General features: G+C 43.4%; 1 protein-coding gene across 2 annotated transcripts in view; it reads left to right on the plus strand.

Annotated features, from left to right (window-relative positions):
• LOC137333066 (long-chain-fatty-acid--CoA ligase 4-like) overlaps positions 1-21,196 on the plus strand; it is a 72,768-nt gene that overhangs the window by 35,945 nt on the left and 15,627 nt on the right. Inside the window, exons 3-8 of one of the 2 annotated variants that reach the window (XM_067997169.1) lie at positions 2,809-2,867; positions 4,729-5,285; positions 6,793-6,970; positions 11,313-11,422; positions 18,722-18,860; positions 20,794-20,944. In XM_067997169.1, the coding sequence (XP_067853270.1) occupies positions 4,935-5,285; positions 6,793-6,970; positions 11,313-11,422; positions 18,722-18,860; positions 20,794-20,944 (929 nt within the window). In that variant the 5' untranslated portion in view covers positions 2,809-2,867; positions 4,729-4,934. The remainder of the gene's footprint in view (positions 1-2,808; positions 2,868-4,728; positions 5,286-6,792; positions 6,971-11,312; positions 11,423-18,721; positions 18,861-20,793; positions 20,945-21,196) is intronic. The other variant, XM_067997170.1, reaches the window with a different exon arrangement.

A 21,196-nucleotide genomic window follows, 5' to 3' on the forward strand; every position in this document is an offset into this window, starting at 1 on the left:
GTCTTTTAATTTTTTTGGAGTATTTTATATTGAGACATTCTGGCCAAATCTTGTTTGTTGCAAAAGCAGGTCATAACATGCTATCATTGGTTAGATTGATCTTGTCCCAATTTACTCTGGTAATGAAAGCCCACTTCCTCCCCACTGTGATTATGATCAAATGTAATATTTAATACCATGTGAAAGAAAATGGGCAATTTGAATTAAAAGCATAGCGTCACTATTCTCATTAACTTCAGTCTGATAGCTCACCTCATGAAATGGGATTGAAATCCAGTCTAGACTCGAGTGAGGGAAGTTTTTGTTTTGCTGGCTGTGTGGTTCTGTGTGAGCTTAGGACGGACTCTGGATCCATAGCCACTAGGAAATGGATACAGTGTGAAATGGCTAAAATTGTGTTCATTATTGGCCTCAATTCACTAAGGATGACGGTTGGGGACCTGCAGCTGTGCACCAGGAATGCTTCTGAGGTGGTGGCAGAGGAAGCTTAACTGTGTCCCTGGGAATGTTTTGTGATGGCACTGGGTGCTGAAAGTGGAAAAGTGTCCCATTGGCCAGGATAGAAATTCACCAACAAATGTAAGGTTCATTCCTCTGCTTAAAACTCCTTTTTTTTTTCTTTCTCTGGAATAGCACGTTTGTGTGCAATTTATGGGTGAGGAAAAAGAAACTGAGAAAGAGAATGTTTGTGTCCTGGTTGTGCAATGTATTGGTGCTAGCCACTTCTTATCCAGTATTCTTCTCCAATCTTCTCCACATACAAAGGTACCTATGTGAGCCGAAATTCAACATTTTTGAAGAAACATATGAGGTGTCGTCAGCAGGATTTCTGTCAAGTGTAATAGTGGGTGTGTGAATTTTTCTCACACTTCCCTTAAGAAGAATACTCAGCAGTGCAATTATAGATTCTGTCCTTCCAAACATTAGCGGTCTGGAGAGTGCACTTTGAACTATATAACACGAGGATAAAGTATTGATTTATAGTGGCGGCAACAATTTCAGAACTGTAGTTTACAGCACAGGAGAAAGGAATTCAGCCCATCATATCCGTGCCAGCTCCTTAAATGCATATATTTCACATTCAGTGCAATTTGTTTCCTAAAGCCAATGGTTACTAATGTTCTAAAACTAAATGTGAAAATGCTGGAAATATATGTCAATCAGGAGTTGTGTAAGAGAAAAGACAAGTTAATGTTTTGGGTATGACCCTTCATCAGAGTTGAAAGCTAACAAATAAGCAAGCATTGCTGAAGCAATGAAAAGATTTTAAAAGAGCAAAGCAGCATGCAAATGTCAATAGGCTAAATAAGCCAAGTGACAACACAACTGTGCAACTACCAGTTTTTTTTATCCCCCCTCTTTCTTGAGACATATCACAATGTAGACACTCTTATCTTAGTGATTGAATGGCATGGTGTGGTTTTTTTTTACATCTGCTAACAGTATCATGGAGGTATGGATCGAAAAAACAGTACATTGGTCTTCTGAGGGAGGTGTTACATAGAAACGTAGAAAATAGAAGCAGGTGTAGGCCATTCGGCCCTTCGAGCCTGCTCAGCCATTCAGTATGATCATGATTGATCCTCTATGTCAACACTATATTCCCGCTCTGTCCCCATCCCCCTTGATGCCTTCTGTGTCTAGAAATCTATCTATCTCCTTATTAAATGTACTCAGTGACTTGGCCTCCACAGCCTTCTGTGGTTGAGAATTTCACAGGTTCCACCACTCTGAGTGGGCCTGGTAGGCAGGTTTAAATGTTTAAGAGCCATGGGGCTCATAACTGTGGCCTAATGAACAGGCAGGAAGAGCTCTGCTCTAATGTACACATTTCAAGTGGCATTGGCTTTGCAAGCAGCAGCTTTACAAGATGGATGTTCTATTGAAAGGATTTATAAAATGTATTAATGCCTTCAGACCCAGTTGCTGTCACTGGTTTCTGCTGAGCAGTTTGTTTTTAAGTGTTTGCAAGCCTATAGTCACTTGTACATGACAACATTTGCAGCGGTTTCTAGCTACTCTTCCCTCTCTTTCTCCACTCTCCCCCCCCCCCCCCCCCCCAAAATTAAAAACTGCCTTGCCAGAACTGTTGGCAGAGAAACCTAAATATCCTCCCACTTTTCTGGGTTGGGCTTTCTGTCTTTTCTCTCCTTTCTCCCCCAGCCCCTGCTTTAAGAGACATGATCTGGACAGGCACGAATGTATGCTGACAGGCACCTATGTTTGTTTATCTGGGCGGCAATTCACATAGTGCCGAAAGAAAGAAGTTGCTTTTAGGTAGTGCCTTTCAAGTCCTCATGACGTCCCAAGTGATTGACAGCTAATGAAGTACTTTTGAAGTGTAGTCACAGTTGTAATGTTGGGAAATGTGGCAACCAATTTGCACACAGCAAGGTCCCACAAACAAGACAAAGGATTACATGATCTGTTTTTGGTGGTGTTGGTTGAGAGATAAATATTGGCCAGGACACTAGGAGAGCTCCTCTGCTCCTCTCCGAATCGTGCTATGGGATCTTCAATATCCACGTGAGAGGGGAAAATGGTTCCTCAATTTAATGTCTTGTCTGAAAGATAGCACCTCCAACCATTGAAGTACTTGAGGGAGTGTTGCACTGTCAGCTTAGATTATGTGCTCAAGTCTCCTGGAGTGGGGCTTCAGCCACAATCTCCTAACTCAGAGGTGAGAGTGTTACCACTGAGCCAAAGCAGACACCTTTTATTCAGAGGAAATGTGTGTTTAACGAAGTGTACATGGTGAATACAGTTTGTGTCCTTAACATGAACTACTGGTTTTGCTTCTATTTTTAGCAGTCCAAAAGAGCAAGAACTCCAAAAGGACCTGAAGTCTTACTGAAGCTGGACCTGTTGTAAGTACAGTCGTTAGCTGTCATTTAAATGGCAAATAGAAATTGTGTCCAATGTTCTACACCAGTGTATCTCATTTAAAGGGAGATTGTTACCATTTTGTGAGGTGAACATGGATGATCTCATACAATGAATGATTTCTGATGTGAACTTACAAGTTTAAATATTGCAAAAGAAACACTGCCTCAATTGACTGTTAAATAGTAGAAACTAATGGGGGAGGTGATTTATTGTCGCACATACTCTCTCAAAACCACTACCTTAACAGCCTTTTGAGACTTGTAAAAGTTGCCGTGCTCAAGCAGCAAATCGCTCTACACACACCAAGTATAGAATCTCTTTTTTTTCATATGCTTATTCTGTGAAGCTGCTGTGTAAATGGGAAGTTGTGGTGGTCTGGGTATTGGCCTGATTATTGCTTTCAAGGTACATTGAGTAAAAGTTTTATCTCCATAATGAATTTCAAATTTATGCCATCAATTTTAAGGAGATTATGCTTTGCGGTACATTTCTATTCTGTATCCAAATGTGGTTGGATAAGGCATGAGGAGAAGTAGCATCACACTGAGATAACGAGATGTTTATTCCTGTCTTCTGTTCTCCTCCTTCTCACCCCACCCCCCCCTTTCCCTTTCCCTTTTTTGGCCAAACTCAAGGATACCAGGATTGCAATTGTTTTGTTGTACATTTACTGACTGCTAGTTGTGATATTGTCTTGGGGCTAAGGTCAGAGTATTAAGCTTGCTTTTAAAGAGAGAAAACTCCAAACAATAAAATAAGTTGTTTTGGATGGTGAGCAATTACTTTATTTTCCCTAAGTTATATTCTATGCCTTGGCTATAAAAGTAGGGAGGTTATGCTGGAACTGTATAAAACACTAGTTAGGCCACAGCTTGAGTATTGTGTACAGTTCTGGTCACCACATTACAGGAAGGATGTAATTGCACTAGAGAGGGTACAGAGGAGATTTACAAGGATGTTGCCAGGTCTGGAGAATTTTAGCTATGATGACAGATTGGATAGACTGAGGTTGTTTTCCTTGGAACAGAGGAGGCTGAGGGGTGATTTGATTGAAGTATACAAAATTATGAGGAGCCTGGATAGAGTGGACTGGAAGGACCAATTTCCCTTAGAGGGATCAATAACCAAGGGGCATAGATTTTAAAGTGATTGGTAGAAGGATTAGAGTGGAAATTAGGAAAAAAATTTTCACCCAGAGGGTGGTGGGGGTCTGGAACTCGCTGCCTGAAAGGGTGGTAGAGGCAGAAACCCTCAACTCATTTTTACAAAAAAAAAATACCTGGATATGCACCTGAAGAGCCGTGACCTGCAGGGCTACGGACCAAATGCGGGAAAGTGGGATTAGGCTGGGTGGCTCGTTTCTCAGCTGGCGCGGACACGATGGGCCGAATGGCCTCCTTCTGTGCCGTAAATTTTCTGTGATTTCCATATGCAGTACATGTGACGTGAAGCTGCAAAATCCGTTTCGTGCAAACAAATTGCGCTAAAAGGAAAGCCACTGCCAGCAAAGTAGTCGATCCTAATCTGATATTTAAATGACTTCTGAAATACTGCTATAAGCTGCCATGCATTAAATGACTTGTCTTGTTTCAGCTGCATTCTGCTTGACCAGAATTGTGATGGAATTTTCTCAAGTACCATCAGCACTAGTTTCTTAACATGTAGATTCACTGCATTGCATTACTTTTTAATCTTTTCACTGCTTAATGTGTTGCTTTAAAGGGTAGTTAATGTGCTAACCACAGTACTAACTTGTCCTATTTCTTTTTTTTCTTTCTCTCCCACACTCCATTTGCTGTGGCCTGATGGTGTCTACTGTTGGCTTTTAAAACAACGGTGTAGGCTTTCGCTGTAGCTTCTTTTCTCTTTGTCAATCTCGTCGCACTCTTCCAGCATTTCTTTAGTCATACTGCAGCTTCTATCGCCAACTTCTGGGAACTGAACCACAGTCACCAGGACCCAAAAGCATAGTCAGTTGAGAGTGAGAGAGACATCAAGCTGATCCTAGAAAGCATCTTGCCTCTGGGATTCCTGATACCTAAATCACAATGAATCTTAATCAAGAAGTGCATTGCATTTTCTTGCTTCCTATCTACCTTTTGATGTGGCTTTACACAACCCTCACCTTTATCCCATGGTATTTCCTCTCTGATGCAAAGAAAAAAAAGGCCATGGCGAAACGAATAAAGGCAAAGCCCACGTCAGAGAAACCAGGCAGCCCATTCCGTTCCGTGGACCACTTTGACTCCCTCGCCAAAATGGACTTCCCTGGGCTGGACACACTGGACAAACTCTTTGAAGCAGCCGTGAAGAATTTTCAAAAGAAGGATTGCTTGGGCACAAGGGAGATGTTAAGTGAAGAAAATGAAGTCCAAGCAAATGGAAAAGTATTTAAAAAGGTAAACAACTTAATTGCACTGCTGATTATTTCAGTTAAAAATGATGTAAGCAATATCCACGGCAGATGGGGAAGGAGAAGAATTTTTAAGGTTCTGCTGTAGCAACATTTTGTGTGTGTGCATAGCCAGCATGAGATGAGACTTGTGTGGCAAACCTGAAGTTCAGATCAAAATGTATATGCAACTTGTGGTGGTCTATTTTATTCTTCCTCTCCATCCTCCGAATATTGCTCGAGTGAATCACAATATCAGATCAGATGGTGGTGGGAGAGAGAGAGATGGTAAAGAGATCACAAAAGACAGCCTCTGTCTAAACATTTTGGGGGGTGATTTTAAACCCCAAGAACAGGTGGGTTGGGGGCAGGTGGGAGTTGAAAATAGTTGTTTTTTGGGTCGCAACTGCAACCCGGCTTTATTTCCGGGTTTAACGTCGGCGCGTAAAAGTACAGGCTTCCCACTGGGAATGTGAAGTCTGAAAATTTTGTGGTTGCGACCCAAAAAGAACAACTGTTTTCAACTTTCACCCGTTCTTGGGTTTAAAAGCACCCCCTTGATGTTGATTTCATCCCTATGGTTCCCCCTCCCTATATGGTTAAAAGGTACACTGAGCTGCTATCCCTTGCCTGTCACCCCTAAAGGAAGTGGACAGTGCTAGCTCCCGCCATGCACTTCCGTCAGTCACTATTGGTCATGTCAAACATTGAACCTCTGGCTGGCCAGAACTTCCTCTTGAGGTTGAAGTCAAGTGTTGGCTCTTTTTCTTCTGAGCATTGTTTCCCTCCCCTTCTACGTGCTGAGGTTTCTGCAGAGTATAGCTCTTCCCAGCCTCTTTCACTCTGACTCCTCAGATCGAGGAAATAGAGGTTCCCTTTCAACGCCATTCATGAACTGTTGCAAAATATTTCATATCCCGTTACATCCCTTTTCCTGTTTCTTTTCTCTTTTTTTCTCTCCTCAAACATCACCTCCCTCCCCTCCCCCCCCCCCCCCCTCCCCAAACTAAGGAAATTGAGGAGCCTCTGCCTGGTCCTCATGACTTCACCTTGGGAAATTTGCACAAATCTAATTCAAAGGAGAGGGAAAAGGAAGAGATTGTAATGCAATAACATACAGAAGATTGTCTGTCAGCAATTGATCTTGCAGGTGCTTACTCAGGATTGACCATTTGGTCATGAACAGCAAGTTCCTGTGATTGAGATGTCAGGGAGAGGTGTCAGTATAAGGATCGTCCTTGCTTTCTTAAGGTGTTCACAAAATGCCTTTCCATCATTGCAGCCCCTTTCATTGCATGATTATAGCAGTTGCTTACACCTTTTATGATAGCTTGACCTTTTACTTGAAAATTAGGTACAATGCCAAGTTTAGCATGTGTTGCTCATCTGAATTACATAAATTATAAAAGGGAGACAACATTTTATATCTAATGCTTTGATAAGATTTGGAGGATGGGTGTTTGTTGGCATGCTCTTACTTGATTGACAGCAAATGTATTTTGACTTACCTGCAGCTAATCCTGGGGGAATATAAATGGATAAACTATGAGGAGGTCAGTCAGCGTGTAAACATTTTTGGCAGTGGCCTGTCTGCCTTGGGACTGAAGGCAAAGCATATGATTGGCATTTTCTGTGAAACCAGGGCTGAGTGGATGATTGCAGCACAAGCCTGCTTCAAGTACAATTTCCCACGTAAGTATTTTAAGGATTATCCTACAAAATGAGAGAGTAGATGATTAATGGAATCGAACTGTGTGTGATAACTGTACCAACCAGGATGAGCCAGGTGGCTGTGAAGAGGATTTTACTTCTGGCCAACCAGTCCGTCCATCTTAAAAGAAACCATCTGGTTTAATGTCACATTTTCAGAAATTGAAGCAAAAGGCAGGTATTGGGTTTAAAGGGTTACAAAAAGTGCACAAAATGTTCAGTGTCGAACTTGAAAGGAAAGACGACACAGCACATGGGAGCCCCAGTTCGAGTGTTGGGATGAATGTTCGAGCTTACAAACTTCCACACACAGTTGTGCTGCTGTGGAAGGAGACAGAACAGAAACAGGAACTTCTTTACAAGGAGGAATAACTGGAGGGCGTGTCACAAAAGAACATAAGAACTAGGAGCAGGAGCAGGCCGTACAGTCCCTCGAGCCTGCTCCCCAGGCTGTATTTTCACATCTGACCTGTATTGGGGTTGGCATTGAAGGGGATCTCTGAGCCAGTTGGACAGGAGCAAGGGGGAAAACTATTTGGATGAGTCTTCACCTGCCAAGAAGGGAAATCTTGAATACACATAAATAAAGGGAGGAAAAATAGTTAACAGTGGATGAAGATTTGAAAGAAATCTTAAATGTGGATTCACAACCTCCGGACATCCCAAAGCATTTTTCAGCCAATGAATCACTTTTGAAGTGTAGTCACTGTTTTAATGTAGGAAACGCGGCAGCCACTTGCAAGGTCCCACAGACAACAATGTGATAATGATCAGATTTTTTTAGTGATATAGATTGAGAAATAAATACTGGTTATGCTATGGTTGTTTGAGGAGAATAATCTGTAACTGCAGAGTAAGTTGCTAAAATCATTGGCTCCAATTTGTATCTTGCCGTTCCACGAGACGAACATGCAGTGTTCTGCACCCATCAACTGTTTGTTCAGTGTTCTCGCACTTGGTCTCAGTAACATATCCCAGTCATTTTTTTTGTTCAAACAACAAATGTTAACCAGGATTAACCAAACATACACAAAGGTGTTATAGTACTTTTTTTTAAAAAAAAACAAACTTAACTCTGGGAGACTTTTTCCATAAACGCACTCTTTCCAGTGGATGGTTTTGGCAACTTCTAACTTGGTTAGAAGCCAAAGAATAGCTTTGACAGCACTGACGATTAGCAAAGAAGTCCTTCAGTTTGTACTTCCTGCCAAGATGATGTTCAATTGTGGGAATAAACACATGGTTTGTGTGTGTCTTAGGGAGCTGAGTAATCGATTGAGTAAATCAAACTTGTGGTGGAAATTGCACACTCATTTGCCAAGTGGGTTAGATGTCAATGTGATGTGCAGCAATGATTCCTGCACCCTTTGCCTCCATTACAAAAACCACAACTTTTAACCTTTCCACAATGGCATCAATTAATGTTTTGGGGTGGCAGTAGGGGTGCTGGAGTTGGTTTTAGTACCCTCCGATCCCCCTAACTCCTGATTGCTTCCCAGTAACTTACTTTCCCCTCCCTTTCTCCCCCACCCCCCGCCTCAAATCCACTGCATGTTTATGAAAGATCGATGAGAAGAAGCTTGGGCTCACTGTGCTGCCTCACTGCAGTCAAATAGCCTGCTGGCACTTCCTATCGAACCTCATGAATAAATAATGACCACTTGGACAAGGTATTAGAGGGCAAGTGCGGTTTACAGAACTGTACCCTTACAAGGAGTTAAAGCCTTCGGGACGGAAAAAAATGGCAATGTGGAAAAGAAAGAGATTAACATTTTTGATATTTTTCAGCTTACAATAAGGTGTCAGACTTTCCCACCCTGCAAATTATGACATCCAGACTGTTTGTTTTCCTTCCTCTGCTCGCTTGTACTTGCCTGTGTCAGTCAATGTTACTGTAACTCCTAAGTGCATGGATTTGAAGTTCTGAATGTTGAACAGTCTGCATTGTCATTCACATTGTGATTTTTGTTTTTTAAATAACTTTTTGGTTCAAACATGACATCAAAAAAAAAAACTTGGGTTAAATGACATGAGCACTGTGGTTCAACCTGATTTTTGCTTTAGAGTCAGATGCATTTAAGTATTTAGATTCTGGTGATGGTGAAGAGAGACAAATAATTTAGTTTAACAACACAACTAGACAAATGTGTTGCCAATAAATAAATTATTAACCTTTTCTGGGGTTGAGTTAAAACTTGGGTTTATAGACCCTTTTTTCCTCTTTTTTTGGGCGTTGGTGGGGGCGGGGGGGAACGACTCCTATTGATATGCAAAATGCAGTGTTATATTGCTCTCTTTTGGCAGAAAAAGTGCAGGTATGAACAAAAATGCCTGGGCTGTGACCTTATGAAGATGTAGTCCAGGTAGACTCATTGGGGAAAATGTAATTTTCACTTCACTGACATATTCACTGAAGACCAGAAAAGCCCATGTTTGATTTGCGCTCTATACTGAGATGGCTAACCTTGGCTGGAATGACAGTTGGGCTGCTATAATTGGCCTCCATGCACTCGGACATAGAATCATAGAATCTTACAGCACAAAAGGAGGCCATTCGGCCTGTCATGCCTGTGCCGGCTCTTAGAAAGAGCTATCCAATTTAGTCCCCCACCACATCAATGAGGAGAGGATCTAGCTTGGCTGTCTTCATATTTTATTCTCTAGCCCATTTTGCCATTTTAGCACTTCTCTGCCTCTTTGTCCAACTCGGCTACATCCTTCCAGAATTGCATACATTACTCCAAATGTGGCCTAATTGATGCTCTATATTGGGACAGAATTACTTCACTTGAACAATTTGTTCACTTTTTATACAACATAATATCCATTGACAGCAGCCAGACAGTGGCATAATGTCTTGAGGTGGCCTATCTACTAGGATTCTGAGATTCCTTTCCTGATCTGTCCTTGTCACTGTTTTCCCATTAATCCTATAATCCCTGTGCCTGTTCTGCATTCCTAAGTGCATGGTTTCATACACTTAATGTTAAAATGTATCTGCCAATTGTTCACCCTATCTCCCCCTGAAGCTTATACATGTTATTTTGGTGGTGATGCATGACTGAGCATCTTGGATATGTTGGAAATTTGCACTGTCCTATTTTTATTTGATTATATACAAGTTCTTTTTCCTTCATCGGAGATTTTGCGGAAAAATAGTAGACTTCCTCCTGGGTCATAATGTCCCTCTATACAATAGCATTGAGAGATGTGCGATAATCTGGCACAGATGCTCATCTTTGGGCAATGGCGAAAGCAATCGTTCGAAAATTTAAATTTCAGATGCCCTCCAGCCACTTTGCTCAGTTTAGAAATATGTAGACTATTTTCCACATTGTTACACAGTTCTGTGCATTCATCGGCATCAATTAGCAGCAATAAGATCCAACAATTTGGTTCCTTCACTCTTTTTTGACAGGTTGTCACAATTAGCACCCTTCAAAATTGAACTATTGAAATGAATGGGAATTCCTTTTTTAAAATCCTTTTTCATTTATGTTTAGACTCATTGTTTATTTCTGCTGATTTAATTAAAATAAATTCTGACCATTACCTCAGGGAACAGGTTGGAGCCCATCACTGCAAGTGTTCAGTTGAACTCGGTCAGTAGTTATTGTCAATCCCCTCATGGTTTGAGCGTGTATTTTGAATTGAGTTCATTCATCCTTCCTTAAGAAATAACCCTTCTGAGCAAGTTATTTTCTTTTCCAATTTCTCCACCACCACCCCTGCTCTCCTGACTCTCATCAGCGCTCCTAAGTTAGGAGTATTGACAGAAATAACTTGCATTTATATAGCACCTTTCACATCCCATAAACACTTCACAGCCAATGAATTACTTTTGAAGTGTACATAGCACGAATAGGTCCCACAAACAGTACACTAGATAAATGACCAATTAATCTGTTTTTTGTTATATTGATTGAGGGATAAGTGTTGGCCACAACACCAAGCAAACTTCCCTGCTGCTCTTCAAATAGTGCGATTAGATCTTTTTATGTCTCGTGAACAGGCAGATAGGCTTAATGTCTCCTGAAAGATGGCACCTCCGACAATACAACGCGCTCTCGGTACTACACTGAAGTATCAATCTAAATCATGTGCTCATATGACCCTCTGAAATAATCCACCAAAATGGACTAAAGAACTCAACCAAAAACACGCTGATTATTGTTTTTAACTTTTTTGTTTAAAGGCTACCATTGGGAAACTACCTATTTTGCCTTTTTTATATATATGAAACTTTGGAATGTTGAATTTGATCCCCTATATGTCACATATTTCAATGTAAGTGTAGTTTGATCAGTATTGTTTTTTTCCCTAGTTGTAACACTTTACGCTACCCTTGGAGAAGATGCTGTAGCTTACGGGCTGAATGAATCTGAAGTAACTCATCTCATCACAAGTGTGGAACTCCTTGACACAAAGTTGAAGGTGAGCTTTGAGGATTCAATGTAGCCCATTGCCCTTAATGAGAACTTTTGCATGTATGGGGTCATGAAAGACTTTGAATTAGGTATTCATCATGCAGTCACTTTTTTTTGTGTGGGCATCCTTGCACAACCTTTCCCTCATTACTTTATTTTATTCATTCATGGGATGTGGGCGTCACTGGCAAGGCCAGCATTTATTGCTCATCCCTAATTGCCCTTGAGAAGGTGGTGGTGAGCCGCCGCCTTGAACCGCTGCAGTCCATGTGGTGAAGGTTCTCCCACAGTGCTGTTAGGAAGGGAGTTCCAGGATTTTGACCCAGCAACGATGAAGGAACGGCGATATATTTTCAAGTCGGGATGGTGTGACACTTGGAGGGGAACATTTAGGTGGTGGTGTTCCCACGTGCCTGCTGCCCTTGTCCTTCAAGGTGGTACAGGTCGCGGGTTTGGGAGGAGCTGTCGAAGAAGCCTTGGTGAGTTGCTGCAGTGCATCCTGTAGATAGTACACACCACAGCCACGGTGCGCTGGTGGTGAAGGGAGTGAATGTTTAGGGTGGTGGATGGGGTGCCAATCAAGCGGGCTGCTTTGTCCTGGATGGTGTTGAGCTTCTTGAGTGGTGTTGGAGCTGCACTCATCCAGGCAAGTGGAGAGTATTCCATCACACTCTTGACTTGTGCCTTGCAGATGGTGGAAAGGCTTTGGGGAGTCAGGAGGTGAGTCACTCGCCGCAGTATACCCAGCCTCTGACCTGCCCTTGTAGCCACAGTATTTGTGGTTGGTCCAGTTAATTTTCTGGTCAATGGTGACCCCCAGGATGTTGATGGTGGAGGATTCGGCGATGGTAATGCCGTTGAATGTCAAGGGGAGTTGGTTAGATTCTCTCTTGTCGGAGATGGTCATTGCCTGGCACTTGTCTGGCATGAATGTTACTTGCCACTTACCAGCCCTGGATGTTGTCCAGGTCTTGTTGCGTGCGGGCACGGACTGCTTCATTATCTGAGGGGTTGCGAATGGAACTGAACACTGTGCAATCATCAGCGAACATCCCCATTTCTGACCTTATGATGGAGGGAAGGTCATTGATGAAGCAGCTTAAGATGGTTGGGCCTAGGACACTGCCCTGAGGAACTCCTGCAGCAATGTCCTGGGGCTGAGATGACTGGCCTCCAACAACCACTAACATCTTCCTTTGTGCTCGGTGTGGTTCCAGCTGCTGGAGAGTTTTCCCCCTGCTTCCCATTGACTTCAATTTTACTAGGGCTCCTTGATGCCACACTCAGTCAAATGCTGCCTCGATGTCAAGGGCAGTCACTCTCTCCTCACCTCTGGAGTTCAGCTCTTTTGTCCATGTTTGGACCAAGGCTGTAATGAGGTCTGGAGTCCTAAGAAAACTAGCCTTTTAACTTGGGAGTTTTGCCTGGACGTGAGAGTGAGGAACATGTTGAAATCTGCCTGCAAAAATGAAGAATGTTATTGTAGTAGAGCATCAATTAGAAAACTTTTTTTTTAATGTGAATAGAAACCTGTATATTTTTGATTCTCCGTTCTATATTTAATTCTCAGGTTTTTTTTTAAAAGGATATCAGTGATGCGTCCTAACTTTGAGTTCAGAATTTGGCTAATAAAATTAAGAACAAGTTTATATAGATTGCATCAATGTTGATTCGATTGAAAACCAATCATATGAACATCCTGGCAGCAGCTTACTCATTGTTATTAGTTACATCTTCATCAAAAAACATTTGACGGTCTGGTCGGTAATTTGTAATTCTAATTGCAAACTTTTTCTACCAAGCCATTTTGTGCTGGAATGAATTTTATATGTAAGGTTTGTTGCATAGGTTTTTTAAAAAAAAAAATTACAAAAAAAACGAGTGACAGCATTTTTGTGTTTTTCAATTCTTTGCCTGATTTTTATCATATGCAATCAATATTAAAGAAAGTCATGAATATATAAAGTATAGTAGGGAGGTGAAAAAAGATTAGAAGGGCTAAATGGGAATATGAAGAAAGACTATCAAAATAGAAAAGGAAACAGACTTTCATAAGCATATAAAAAGTAAAAGAATAGTTAGATTGGGTAGGACCACATGCAAATGAAGGAGGGAGTCTAATTGTGGAGGCTGAAGGTATGGTGGAGACATTAAAGAAATAATTTGCATCAGCTTTTACAAATACAGTAATGCTGGGTGTGAGAACGTGGGTGTTGTAGAGGAGGAGATGGAACAATTGATAAAGCTCACTATAAAAATGGAATTGGTTCTGAAAAAGTAGCAGAACTAAAGATGGCTGTCCTTGGCCCTGATGTGCGCACTCTAGTTTGTTGAAAGAAATCCGGAGATAGAGGCTTGAATACAATTTTTCAATACTCCTGAAATATACAACTTGTGCCATGGGACTTTTTCAAGAAAGGAGAAAAGGATAAACTGGGTAACTACAGACTAGTCCAGTATCACTTGTGGAGAAACTCTTTGAATCTATAATTTGGGATAAGTAAGCATTTACAAACTCATGGTTTAACCACCACAGATTTGCTAAAAGCAAATTTGTGCTTGAAAAATTTAGTGTTTTTTGAAGGAGTGGAAGATTGGCTAGCTAGAGAATTCAGTTCATGTGTATATGGATTTTCAGAAGACAGCCGTTGAGATGTCTCGGGGCTTGTGGTCTTAGAGGAAGTGCAGCAGCATAAATAGAAAATTGGTTGAAGGACAATAAACCGAATTAGGGTAATTAAGTGTTGCTCAGACTGGAGGAAGGTTGGAAGTGGTATTCCCGAAGGGTCAGCGCTGGGCCTACTTATTCAGTGCCTGTATTTATAGGTGATTTGAACTTGGGTATAGGGAACAGAATCTTGAAATTTACTGAATATAGAGAAGTAAGAGATATGACAAACTGTGAGGCAGGCTGTAGAAGATTTGAAGGCATACAGGTTAGTGGAATAAGCAAATGGGTGGCAGATGCAATTTTATGAGGATATATGTGAGGTAATACATTTTGGGGAGGTAAAAAAACAAGGAATGGGAGTATATGTGTAATGGAAAGACACAAAGGTGTGGATGAACAGAGATCTAGGTGTTCAAATACATAATTCTCAAAGTGCAAGTGTAGGTAGGTAAAGCTATGAAGAATTTGGGATTTTATAAACATGGGCATAGAGTACAAGAGTAAAGAAGTAGCATTGGTTAGACCACAGTTGGAATACTGCTAATAAAAACAGAAAATGCTGGAAGCTCTCAGCAGGACAGGCAGCATATGTGGAGTGAGAAACTGAGTTAACAGCCTCTATTAACTCCTAACCCACCACATATGCGCCGTTTTTACGGCGGTGGGTTTAATGTTGTGTGAGTGTCCTGCTGTGGAGAGACGGGACACTTCGTTAACGTATTTAAATCAGACTCCCACAGTGCAATTGAGAACTTAATTTAAATTTAACAGTTGCCGCATGGGTTTCCCAGGGCTTGGGGAAACCCAGCAGTGAAGGGGAGGTGGGAGCTGTCAGCTCAAGAAGGCAAGTGCCCTTTACAGCACTCCTTGTGGGCCAGGAGAAGCAGGAGTCCTCCTCCCCCCTGGCCCCTCAAGGAAGCTTTCGGCTTCTGGTTACTGTCTTTTCCCCCCCCACCCCACCCCCAAACCGAGATCGTGAACAATACTACCACCACCACCACCACCACCCCCCCCTCAAAGACCTGATGGCAGTCTCTGCATGCCACAATCGCAGCTGTTCTTGCCCTCCCGCCCCGATCTCTTACTCCCACCCCCCTCCCGAGTGCCAGGGATCGTCCCCAAGGGTCCGTGGCTGTGGCCTCCTGCCGCTGGTTTTCCTGCCAGCCAGCCTCTCAATTTGACTGGCGGCTGGGCGGGAAACAAGAAAAAAGTTAAAATGAGGTCCTGCCGTTAAATTTGGCAGGACCTCAATGTCCCCGACTGTGCCAGGTTATCCTCACTCCCCATACCCTTCCTGTCTTCCCATAATCAGGATGTGGAGATGCCGGTGATGGACTGGGGTGGACAAATGTAAGGAACCTTACAACACCAGGTTATAGTCCAACAAATTTATTTTAAAATCACAAGCTTTCGGAGGCTTTCTCCTTCGTCAGGTGAATGAGTGAAAAGGTTCTCAAATCGCATATCTTATACTAGGCTGGGACAGCATCACACCAATCAAAAGGTGTCGTTATTCAAACAGGCCAGTCACGGAGAACAGCACGTCCCAGTACACTGGATATACATTGTGTCAATTACACAGACAGACAGAAAGAAACCCAAATGGCAGAGAGAGAGAGAGAATATTAAAAACATAATTTTTTTTCCCCCTTTTTGCTGGTGGGGTTATGTGTAGCGTGACATGAACCCAAGATCCCGGTTGAGGCCGTCCTCATGGGTGCGGAACTTAGCTATCAACTTCTGCTCGACAACACCTTTTGATTGGTGTGATGCTGTCCCAGCCTAGTATAAGATATGCGATTTGAGAACCTTTTCACTCATTCACCTGACGAAGGGGATAATCTCCGAAAGCTTGTGATTTTAAAATAAATTTGTTGGACTAGAACCTGGTGTTGTAAGATTCCTTACATAAATAATCAGGGCCAACGTTTCAGGCTGATGACCTTTTCATAAGAACTAGAGTACTGCTAACAGTGGTTAGGCCGTAGTTAGAGCAGTTTTGAGTGCCCCATTATAGAAAAGACGTCAAAACCGTAGAGCATATACAGCATCGATCCACTGGGATAAAGCCAGTGATGGGAAACTATAGTTATGAATGGAGACTAGAGATACTGGGCTCTATTTTAACACCCACTATCTGGTGCGTTCCTGGCGGGGGGGGAGGACTCCGAAAATCGGGGAATCCCGGAGTGGGTCGGGAGCCCGGCTCCAACCCGCCCACTTCCAGGTTCCCCACAGACGCGCCGATGTGCGCGCGCAGCCCCCGCGTGTGGGAATCCCGCAGGCAATTAAAGCCAGCGGGGTGCCACTTTACAGTATTTATTGTGCTATTTCAGGTCATTAACAGACCTGATTAAGGGAATATGTCAGGAGGAGTGGGATTTTAGAAACCACTGGGACTGTTTCCCATTCTGGGGGAAACACTCCCAGTTGAAATGGACATGTTGCAGCTATCAGCTTGTGGCAGCTGCAAAGGTCCATTTGACAGGTGGGCGTGGGGGGGGGGGGTGGAGACCCTCACTCATTGCAGGAGGCCACTCTGTCACTTGGGACAAAGTTTGGCCTCCACCACCCTCCTCCTGACAATCAAATTCACCAACTTGCATACCTACCCCAGGGTCCAGAGACATGTACCTACCTTGCGGACCCCCTCAGATGTACATCTTCCGGATGGGGGGGCCGCCGTAGCTGCAGTCATGACCTCCTCGGAGGGCGAACAGCATCGCCGGCCAAGCCGTCCACCTCTGACACATGGAGCTCCACAACGCAGTGCTGTGACACATCCACCTGCACAGCAGGAGGGAGGGCAACCGCAGAGAGAGATGCGTCGCAGGGGGCACTACCCTCGCCACAGGGTCCACAGACCGAGGCTCAGCTTCCTGGACCTCTCTGAGCAGCAGTGCACACGGAGGCTCAGAGTCACTCGACATGTAGTCGTGGACATCTGCAGCCTCCTTCATGCCGAGCTACTCCCGGCTGGTCCGAGCACCGTCGTCTTACCTGTCGCTGTCAAAGTCACCACTGCCCTCAACAACTTCTCCTCCGCATCCTTCCAGGGTGCCACCGGGGACATCGCCGACGTCTCTCAGTTGTCTGCACAAAAGAGCCCTGCAAATACACCTACACCCACTCTGCAGTGACACAATGGATGGCATCAGGTGTGGGTCTTCATAGTGATCCTCAGGAAAGGGCATTATTGCACAAACCAGACAAGATTCGCAAAGATGTGGCAGTAGTGGTGCCAATATAATATGTGATGTGAGTTGATCAGAAATTAAATATAAGTAAAAAGCATGACAAACCCTCAAACACCCTTGTACATCCCCTTCATGCTCACAACACGTTTGCCTTACGCTTCCTACTGCACATATGTGATGCATGCCTTATGGCTGCAGCACAGGTAGTGGCAGGTTGGGTGAGCCTGACCGTGAAAGAGATGCACGAGAGGGTGAGTATGAGATAGAGCCATGAGATTGTATGAGGATTGGGTTGAGTGGTAGTGGTGGAATGAGTACTGGCGAGGTGAGTAAGTGCAGGTAAGATGAGGATGAGCTTTGAGTGGGTGTGAGGAGTGATGTGACAGAGTAGTGTTGGCAGTGCAGAAGGAGATGTGGGGTGGGGGCGGTGATGTGGCAGACGGAGTGTAGGGGAATGAGTAAGTGTACTCACTTTGGCTGACCTACTTAGGTCATTGCAGCGCCTCCTGCACTGTATGCAGGTGGGCGATAAGTTGGTGGTGCAGGTGACCTCCTCTGCCACCTCAAGCCAGGCCTTCCTGGTGGCAGAGGCAGGCCGCTTCCTCCTGCCCGCCGGGGGGAAGATCTCTGTCCTCCCCCCTCCTCCTCACCCCATCTAATGATACCTGGAGTGAGGCATCATTAAACCTGGGAGCAGCCTTCCCCCTGGGCTGCTCCATGCTGTAATTTTTCCTATTTGTTGCAGCATCTGTCAGTGGAGGGCTGCCCCTTTTTAAATAGAGCTCCTCCAGCTGACAGACCTTACTGTGCACGCGCAGTCTGTCCGACGCGCAGATCAGCAGTGGGGAACCCGGAAGACCAGGTAAGTGGATCCAATTAGGCTGCGATCACGCGGGGCAGACTGATTTTTGCCGGGCGCAATAGCCCCCCCCCCCCCCCCCCCCCCTGCCGTGAACCCGCAGCCCTGGCAATATCGAGCCCACTGGGACTGAGAAGGTCCAGAGGTTTTTTTAAATTATCGAGTTTTGATTGAATAGGGAAAGATCATTTCCTCTGATTGGGGAAGTTAATGATGAGGGGTCATCAATTTAAAACCCTTATTGAGGAGAGAGGTTAGAAGAAATTTATTTACAAGAGAGGTTTATTGGAGCATGGAATACTTTGCTACAGGGAGTGGTTGGGGCATCTTTTGTGGGAAAATTTGAAGCCGAGGAAGATACAAGGCTATGTGGAGCGAATGGGGCAGTGGGATTAGTTTTTGGATTGCTCTAACAAAGATCTGGCAGAGGCACAATGGGCCAAATGGCTGCCTCCTGTGCTGTAAATTTCTATTCTGTGGTTTAATATTGACCTACAAAACTGCAACCTAAAAATCCTGTAATGTTTTCTGTATCAATAATCTCCCTTTTATTCACATTTTTTAAACTGTTTTTGACAGAATGTACTGCCAAAAATTCATAAGCTGAAACATATCATCTATGTGGACAAGAAGGCCATCAATACTTCAGAATACCCAGAAGATCTTCAGATTCACAGCATGGTTTCTGTGGAAGAGCTTGGAGCCAAACCTGAGAATGGTACGTATAAAGGGAATTTATCTTATCCATCGCTGCATGTTGGAATTTTTACAAGTAACTATTGCTGCTCCTCTTCTACTATTGGGAGTGGAAAAATATATTTGTTTCTCCTCCATTCCAGCCGCTTCAGAAAGTGTGTTCTAAAAATGTTTGCATTTAAGCAAATTGATGTTGTAATTGCAATTTAACCTTCAGTTTGCTGAATAAACTGATCCTCAGTGCAACAAGTTGAGCAACTGTTTAGGATTTTTATATTAAGAACATAAGAAATAGGAGTAGGCCAATCGGCCCTTCGAGCCTGCTCCGCCATTCAATAAGATCATGGCTGATCTGATCCTAACCTCAAATCTAAATTCATGTCCAATTTCCTGCCCGCTCCCCGTAACCCCTAATTCCCTTTACTTCTAGGAAACTGTCTATTTCTGCTTTGAATTTATTTAATGATGTAGCTTCCACAGCTTCCTGGGGCAGCAAATTCCACAGACCTACTACCCTCTGAGTGAAGGAGTTTCTCCTCATCTCAGTTTTGAAAGAGCAGCCCCTTATTCTAAGATTATGCCCCCTAGTTCTAGTTTCACCCATCCTTGGGAACATCCTTACCACATCCACCTGATCAAGCCCCTTCACAATCTTATATGTTTCAATAAGATCGCCTCTCATTCTTCTGAACTCCAATGAGTCGAGACCCAATCTACTCAACCTCTCCTCATATGTCCGCCCCCTCATCCCCGGGATATCTGCATTACATTAAAGTCTTGCATAAAACATACTTACTTCTTGTAACCTATTGCTATACACCTGCTTGTCGTGCTTAAACTTGCATATGTATTATACTTGAGTCTTCCCAGCTCCAACTTCAAGGTCGGCCTATTAAAAATCAGACCTGTTGCTTGATAGTTTGTCACACCTCTCCTCCCTGTTGCCTTTCCCACTGCCCTAAGTCATTTCTACCTTTCTCCATTCTCAAGCTGGCCCTTTACACCATCCTCCCTGCTGTGCACTGCTTGTGGGGACCAACCCACCCAGCTGAAACTTTCTCCTGCCCTGATGTTTTGCCCCTGCAGGCCAAAGGTCATATTCCTGGCCATGACCAAGAACAGGTTTTAAGTAACATGCACTTCTGACAAACACCAGTTTGTTATATTACAGTACGAGTGCTGTTCGAGCTTCCCAGCTCAGTGCTGGGGGGAGACTTTTTTTGTTTTACTTTTTAACCTGGGGATGGATGAAAATGAATGAAGTTCGCAGGTCATGGCCCTAAACATAGCTCCTCTTGGCGGTTCCCTGTAACGCCTTTCCCAGTGCTCTCTACCTACTCACCCTGATGCTTCCAACCTTACCACTGCTATCCTGGTGCTCTCACACCAAAAGATCACCCTTCCACTACTTCACACTCTCAACACCCCATTCCCAGGCCTTGAAAACCCCTTACCACTACTTAAATGCCCAAAAATACATTCTCTCATACTTCCTCTGCATCTCCCATCATTCCCCTCCCATTGCTTTCATACTCCAAACCACCAACCCAGCATAACTAAAACCATATTTCCCCCACCACCACCTCAGTATTTCTACATACCTGCAGCATCTTATGGATCCTGGACTTCAAAAAAGGCACATAATTCAGAACATGCCTAAACAAACCTATAATAATCAACACTACTGGTTTACAATTTCCTTGGAAATGTGGTCAAGATCACAATTTATCCCAAATATTTCTAGTGCTCCCATAATATATTGAATAATTGAAATTGTGTTTTTATTACAATCAGTGACCCTGATCATAATTGTATGTTACATAATATTAAATATCATATCCTCTGACTCATTGTGTGCATTTATAACCGAGAAATGTTACCATGTGGAGGATTTTTTTAATATTGATATATAATAATTCTATTGCATAACACTGTTAATGGTGTCTCCTGCACAGTGAACATAGCTCCATCCCGGCCTGTTCCATCTGACTTGGCAGTGGTGATGTATACAAGTGGTTCTACAGGTCGTCCAAAGGGAGTGATGATAATACACAGTAATATAATAGCGGGTATGACTGGCCAATGTCAGAGGATACCTGAGCTGGGGTAAGTGGAAATCTGACTGCTATACTGCTTTACTAAATTTTCAGTAGCATGCTGCTTATCGTTGAGCCAAGAAACACCAGTCTGACTGAGTAAACAATGTCACTGTCAAAGTAAGCCATTTTTAATTTTCCCTTTTTTTTTGAAAATAAACTTTCATATGCTCAGAGCCGCTCAGCGGTGGCAGGTGATTAGAAGGGCCAGGCAGTTTTGAAACATAAATATGGAATTTCCTGTTTGGGAGGAAGTGTTGCG

The sequence above is a fragment of the Heptranchias perlo genome, chromosome 15, assembly GCF_035084215.1.
Source record: "Heptranchias perlo isolate sHepPer1 chromosome 15, sHepPer1.hap1, whole genome shotgun sequence".
Lineage (NCBI taxonomy): Eukaryota > Metazoa > Chordata > Chondrichthyes > Hexanchiformes > Hexanchidae > Heptranchias > Heptranchias perlo.